The 7,500-nt window shown below is 47.4% G+C and overlaps 1 protein-coding gene across 1 annotated transcript in view; it reads left to right on the forward strand.

Annotated features, from left to right (window-relative positions):
* The window catches only part of hmcn1 (hemicentin 1), a 124,434-nt gene that overhangs the window by 56,898 nt on the left and 60,036 nt on the right, over positions 1 to 7,500 (forward strand). The window contains exons 20-25 of the mRNA XM_062555918.1: positions 1,684 to 1,796; positions 2,629 to 2,788; positions 3,105 to 3,285; positions 3,654 to 3,781; positions 6,616 to 6,888; positions 7,315 to 7,410. Coding sequence (XP_062411902.1) covers positions 1,684 to 1,796; positions 2,629 to 2,788; positions 3,105 to 3,285; positions 3,654 to 3,781; positions 6,616 to 6,888; positions 7,315 to 7,410 — 951 coding nt within the window. The remainder of the gene's footprint in view (positions 1 to 1,683; positions 1,797 to 2,628; positions 2,789 to 3,104; positions 3,286 to 3,653; positions 3,782 to 6,615; positions 6,889 to 7,314; positions 7,411 to 7,500) is intronic.

Raw genomic sequence — 7,500 nt, forward strand, 5'->3', positions numbered from 1 at the left:
CGGGCGTGTGTGTGGGTGTTGTGTGTGTGAGTGTGTGTGTGTGTGTGTGTGTGTGTGTGTGTGTGTGCGCGCGTGTGCGTGTGCACATATGGGCATATGTGTGTGTGCTTGCCTCATGGCATGAGAAAGTGGAACCCTTCTTATGGTCAGAAACTAGGTCATATCTGTATGCAGGATTTCCTCTACCACACAGCAAATGGCCCAGGACAGAATGGAAAAGTGCATAAATGCCCCACATAACTCACCACTCTAGAATGGATCAGGTCCTGAAGAGGCTCCGATCTGGTGGGTCACTCCCACCTCCATTCTAGTTTTGGTGGCTATATAGTACGCTGTAATAATATTGATATTAATTAATATTAATAATGAACTAAAAAAGCACTCAGAGAGCGCAGACCTCCGCCAAGCGAAAACATACTGTAACCGCCTCCTGGATCTAGACGGTGATACGGATCACTCCCAATAATACCCTTATGGGGCGGAATACCCTTATGGGACTGAGTACACTAATACCCTTATGGGACTGAGTACACTAATACCCTTATGGGACTAAGTACACTAATACCCTTATGGGATCAGTTAGCCTCAGACACATGCAGTACTATGTGGCGTGCACTCGTTCACATTAGTTCACAGTTTTCAGGTGCTGTGTAGTGTGTACAGTAGATGTTAAAAATGTCTATTCACTCTCAAAATATTTGCTGACTCGTATCAACCTCAAGTCATCTCACGTCAATGTTTGTTTATGCGTGATAAAATTGACACTAAAATAGGTTTAACTTAAATAAGTCAAAGCAACAAGATGACATGACTGCATCAAATCATTTGTGTGGTGTGTGTTGTCTCAGTATCGCCGTAGAGCAGCAAAATGTGTTGTACAAAATGTACAAATGCCACGTCACTGATCTGAGAACACCTCATCTGCATAACATGCGTAGACTATTAGAGGGCTTTTCAATGTGAGCCTTGTGTGGAAGACCTACAGTAATGCTCTGGTTCCTGCACATTTGTTTCTCAGTCTCCATTGCCTGATGTTTGTTTGTGTTGTCATGGCTTGTAGACCACACAATAAATCAGAGATGGACCATAGAGTTTCATAAAAAATCTGAAATTAAATTAAAGTAGTATTTCAAAACCAGTTCAAACTCTCAGACCCAGTCATCTGGGGTCATAGAGGAGCGCAACTGTGTGTGGGCGTCTAAGTGTGTAAGGAAAATGTTTTTAAAAAAAATTGTGCATGAAAATGACAAACTGTAATCTGTGTCTTGCAGGCTTAGGGTCTGAGTAAGGTCCACTGCTAATCTGTTCACCAGAATTTTTTCACTTACATTGGCCAAACACACAAACACATGTCACACACACACACACACACACACACACACACACACACACGTATGCACATACACACACACACACACACACACGTATACACACACGCAAACACAGCGCCAACAGAGTGAAAAATAGAACAGTGCGTAAAGGGTCACCCCGAAGAATCGTGCGACTGATGTTTCCTGTGTTTTCTCTCTGTATCAGCCTACTGGGGCTCTCTTACTCAATCTGTAGTGCTTTAGCAGATCCACTCACCTCAGGACTGTAAATCTGACGTGCTTGTGTATGTGTGGGTGTATGTTTGCTTTGTGTGTGTGTGTGTGTGTGTGTGTGTGTTTGTGTATTCCGCAGTCATGCCAAGTATTCAACATGGGCCTCAAGTCTTTAGCACCATAGAGGGAACTCCGATCTCTTTGCCCTGCAATGCCAATGGAGTACCCAAGCCGGACATCACCTGGTCAAAGGTGCATACACACGTGCTTGCCGTGCACACACACACACACACACACACACACGCCCACACACATACATATGCAGTACACACACAGACACACACAACACAGGCATGCATACACACACACAGCTGTTATATTGTTCAGCAAGTTCAGTTTTCCTCCATAGCTCGGTGGCACTTTTTACAAGAGCAACATGCCAGCAATGTCTCACACACAGACATACTGTAGTTATACACACACACACACACACACACACACACACACACACACACGCACAAACTGTCTGTCAATATACAATATCATAAATTAGGCTAAGAAGTCTAAAGAGCACTCTAAAGTACACTGTATGTAAGTGAATAGTAGTAATGAAACACCTCTCTGCATCCCATGGCACTGATGCAGCTCAGATGGCTTCCTCCTCATCCTCATCCGGCCTCTTCCTCCTTGTCTTCCTCTTCCTCCTCCTGTTCCACTCCTCTTCCTCATCTTCATTTTCTCCTCCTTGTCCTGCTCCTCCTGCTCTCTCTCTCTCTCTCTCTCTCTCTCTCTCTCTCTCTCTCTGTCTCTCTCTCTCTCTCTCTCTCTCTCTCTCTCCTCTGTGGAGGTCCTCTCTGCTGGGCCAGTGTTTTATGGGTCTGTCTCAGCACACGGGCCTCACCGGGGGAGTCTGTTAACCTTGACCACAGTTCAGGTTACAACTTCCCCTCACAACTCAGTCCAAGTCCAAAGCCCCTTAGCCGTCCCAGAGATAGCCAGCAACCCCGTCACACATAGGTTAATGACCTTTCGAAATGCAGACTTGAAAATTATTATCTGTGTGTGTGTATGTGTGTGTTCTTAGCGTGGGGAGCTGTTGGACCTGAGCGGTTCCGCGTTCTCACTGCGTGAGGACGGTTCCCTGCACATCACGTCTCCTGGAGGGAACGAGTCGGGGGAGTTCCTCTGCACCGCCACCAACGCAGCCGGATACGCCTCAAGAAAAGTCCAGCTCACCGTCTACGGTCTGTCTCATCCTCTCTTCTTCTCTCTTCTATTCTCTTCTCTTTTCTTCTCTTCTCTCATCTTCTCTTCTCTTCTCTCATATTCTCTTCTCTTCTTGTCTCTTTTCTTCTCTTCTCTTCTCTTCTCTTCTCTTCTTTTCTCTTTTCCTCTCTTCCTGTCTCTTCTCTTCTTTTCTTCTCTTCTCCTCCCTTCTTTTCTTCACTTCTCTTCTGTTCTGTTCTCATTTCTTCTCCTCATATCTTCTCATCTTATGATATTGTCTCACTCTTCCTTTGGTGTGTGTGTGTGTGTGTGTGTGTGTGTGTGTGTGTACAGTGAGACCCAGACTGAGTGGTGGAGGTGGAGATGGTTCAGGGACGGGTGTGTCCGGGGGTCCACTGGAGGTGACGGTCATCGCGGGCAGTGATGCCACCCTGCCCTGTGAGGTCCAGAGTCTACCCCCGCCCATCATCAGCTGGTCCAGAGACAGACAGCTCATCTCACCACACTCACCACGGTAACATGCGCACACAAACATACACACACACACACACACGCACGTACGCACAAGCACACACACGCGCGCACACACACGCACCCACACGCACCCACACGCACACACGCGCACACACATCCCCTCTTTCTCTCTTATGTTTTTTGTCTCTGGCTCTGTCTCTCTCACTCTCTCTCTCTGGCTCTCATTCTCTCTCTCCTACTCACACAAACACACACTGTTTTTTACAAGCACTGTGAAATCAAATGTTTACGATAACAAATGTTCTCAAGCATAAATGTTTACAATTCCCTTAATCCATTTGTAGTGTTATTATTATATATGTATAACGTATGTGCTGTATATATGTGTGTTCTTGTATTTTTTGACAGGCACACACAGCTTTCCTCTGGCTCACTGAAAATCCTGGACACGCGAGTGTCCGACAGTGGCCTTTATGTGTGTGTGGCCTCCAACATCGCTGGCAACTTCACACAGACCGTTCGACTCAGTGTGCATGGTGTGTAAGCTTTCGATTTTTATGTATATATTTTATGCATCCATGTGTGTGTGTGTGTACAATTTGTGTGTGTGTGTTTGTGTGTGCATGCTTACTTGGTAAAGTCTTTGTCTCTTTCTTTTTGCTGATGTTGTATTTGTGGATCTGTATGCAGGTCTTGTGCAAGTGTGTGTGTGTGTGTGTGTGTGTGTGTGTGTGTGTGTGTGTGTGTGTGTGTGTGTGTGTGTGTGTGTGTGTGTGTGTGTGTGTGTGTGTGTGTGTGTGTGTGTGTGTGTGTATATATATACTGTATATCTGTGTGCCTATATTACCCCTGTGTGTGTGAATGTGCTACTGCGTTGACCTCTACTCCATGCACGCTGCAGCCTGTAGTCCAGCTGGGCTGCCGTCAGCCTATCCAACCAGCCTGTGAGAGGCTCCAGCTCCCTCCTCAGCTGTGTACAGCCTCACTGCCGCTCATTACAAAGTGTCCTGTGTGTCCCTCAAGCAGCACTATTACGGCAGTCAATATCTGCTAAACCTTGGAACTGGTTCAGTCTTTTTTTATGCAACATTACTACTGAATTGGTTTATGTACTTCTGTACAGTATATTGTTGTGTTATAATACTATTTTTTGTACTCCCCTCTTTGATCAGAAATGACACAATTTGTAAAAGGTAGCTGTATTTAATAATGTTGCTACTCCTTTTTGAGCTCACACTATGGTACAGTATGTGCGCTGAACGTTTGGCTCGTATTGCTCCATGAGTTAGAAGAAGGTTTAGAGAGGGTTAGCCTGTGGTTGGTGTGTCGTCTCACCTCAGTCTAAATTGTGTGCTCAATGGGAGACGTCCTGTCCAGTGTCCCGATATTCTTATCTCACTCTCTCTGTCTGTTTTTCTATCTACCCCACACTCACTCCTGCACCTCTCTCTCTCTCTCCCTCTCTCTCTCTCTCTCCCTCTCTCTCTCTCCCTCTCTGGGTATCCGTTTCTTCAGTCATTTTCTGGACACAGTAGCTGGAGTGAAATCCATCCCCTTATGATAATAAACAGCTCAGACTCTTTGGCCTGGGCTCTCGTCCAATCATCACACAGCTTGCTCGCAGGCCGTCTGCTGATTGGCCATCCCTGTGCAGGAAGGAAGCGGCCACTGCCAAACTCTGGTCCCGACAAGCTTTCCCGGCAAGTTAGCGAGCGTTGTGAGTCCGTCCAAAGCTGCTCGTTAAAATCAGGCCTACAAGCCCAGGGAAATGCACTCGCCAAGCTCTCTCTCTCTCTCTCTCGCTCTCTCTCTCAAAGCTCTCTCTCAATCCTTTTCTCTCCCTCTTTCTTTCTCTCTACTGCATATCCCTCCGTTTGCCGTTCTATCTCCCTCTCGATACTCTGACTTTATTTCTGTTTTTTCGGCAGCTGTTGGTTTAGAGGTTGTTAAGTTCAGGTTTATAGGTGTCTGGTTTGTCAGTTGTGTGTCCTTTCTTTGTGAGGGGTCTTGGAGGGGGGGGGGGGGGGGGGGGTGCACTGCAAGGCTTGCTGGCCGTTTGAAGTGAGCAACAGCCAAAAACCCCAAGAGACATGTAGAGAGACCTTAGACAGATAGAGAGAGAGAGAGAGAGAGAGAGAGAGAGCAATTTACAGCAAAACAAAAAGACCAAGGATAAGTTATGAGATTGCCTACTGATTTTGTCTCCCACTTTTTCTGAAGAGAGAGATGAGACAGGGATAGTGGCACATGAAGAGTGTGTGTGTGTGTGTGTGTCGGTGTGTGTGTCTGTGTGTGTGTGTGTGTGTGTGTGTGTGTCTGTCTGTGTGTGTGTCGTGTGTCAGTGGGCCTGGCCTCCTCCTGTCCTTGCCCTGGGATGTGGAATGACCCTGGAGCCGTGTGGGCCTGACAATTCCACTCCTCCAGAGAGGCGAGAAGAGAGCCTCCCCTAACGCTGCTTCATTAGGCCCCGCTAATGCTCTAATCACACAGGCTTGGCTTTAATGCTTGGCCTGGCTTCATACCGCCAGCACTGTCTGGATGATGGGAAAGCACTGCAGGGCCCACATGGAAACAGAGCTCCAAACAGGGAGGAGGACGCTAAACACTGATTTGTGGCGTGTGAAGAATTAAACAAAATTGCACTAAATGGTCGTAATAGGGGAAATAACGTGACGTTCTCTGTGAATGATCTAATTAGTGTAATCAACTAGAGTGTCGTCATCAAAAACTCATTAAACATTGCGCACATGAAGAAATGAACAAAGAAGAAAAGTGGAAGAAGACCTGAAGAAGGAGAAAGTGAAGAAAGTTAGGATTAAAACAGAATGAATTATCGTGAAATACTGATGTATGCAGTACGTTTTCTTTCCCTAAAAGGATGCCAAAAGTACTAACCCAGTGTCCCTCAGAGTTATAAACTCAACTTGATGTTGCCATGTTTTTTTAATTGTTAGCCAAATTTATTAAAGGCGTTTTAAAGAATATCCTTTTCAGTGCCTCAGACTTAGTCTGGTTTTCACCATACTAAACTCAATCTTTTAAGATTGAACATTAGTCTGGCGAGGCTGCGCTTTGTTTCTACTGCAAGTTTCGTTTTCAGCGCGTCACCGCGGCCAATAGCGTGCCAGGACTAGAGTATGGCCGTTTCTGATTGGGGCCAAAGATTCTGGCACTAAACAGCGAAAATAGATCTGCTGGTATCCAGCCTGAGCTGCCGGGCGAAATTCAAATTCCCTGGAAGTTCAGGCAGGGTTCACCCAGCCTACCTCAGACTAACTACAACATTGAAATCTCAGAAACTGACCGTTGAAATGCCTGACTGTCCACTGACCACTGTCCACTGACGTGCTCTCGTCCTCTGTCCCTCCAGTGCCCCCCAGCATCCAGCCGGGGCCGCGCCTGATGAAGGTGCAGGTGGGTCACCCCGTGGAGCTGCCCTGCGTGGCCCAGGGCGTGCCGGAGCCCACCGTCAGCTGGCTGAGGGACGGTGCCGCCCTGGAGGTGAGCCGGGGCAACTACCGCCTCACTGGCGACGGCGGACTGAAGATCCGGAAGGTGGGCCTGGAGGACGAGGGGGTCTACACCTGCAGGGCCAGCAACGTCGCCGGGCAGGACGAGGCCAACGTCCAGATCCTGGTCCAAGGTAGGCCTCTCCAGACCAGCTTGCAGGGTTGCTTAAGGGTGGGGCTATTCGCTACTTGCACTAAAGGCTCTCAGTGCTGTCGTTTGTTTTCCGGTGGAGAGTTTAGCTATATTGAAACTGCATCTTCTGTTATATTCTGCTCCTTAAATATCCACTAAGACACGGAATATCTTCTTTGCCCAATAATACAAAATTTGAAGTGCACAAATCCCTCTTTATCGTAACTCACTAAGTGCAACATCCAACCAAGACCTGTGTAGACACTAATTACATTAGCAATGGCAGCAGGTTCAAACCCGCCTGGCTCCGCCGGAAAACAAATGAGCGTATTAGAGCCTTTCATGCAAGCAGCCCATTGCGATGGTTGGTGTTGACATAGCGTGGTTCAAGACCTGATCAGCGTGTCCTCTCTGGTTTGCTCAACAGTGCCCCCAGTGGTGGAGGTGTCAGAGCCTCCGTTCAACAGCCCTCTTCAGGAGCGCACGGCCAACCAGCGCATCGCATTCCCCTGCCCAGCCAAAGGTCAGACGCCCGTCTCTCATGGGATATCTATATGGCTGTATTGGGACCAGCTCATTCATTGCACTGGCGAAAAAAAGTGTTGTTGTTATT

The sequence above is a fragment of the Sardina pilchardus genome, chromosome 15, assembly GCF_963854185.1.
Source record: "Sardina pilchardus chromosome 15, fSarPil1.1, whole genome shotgun sequence".
NCBI classification, from domain to species: domain Eukaryota; kingdom Metazoa; phylum Chordata; class Actinopteri; order Clupeiformes; family Clupeidae; genus Sardina; species Sardina pilchardus.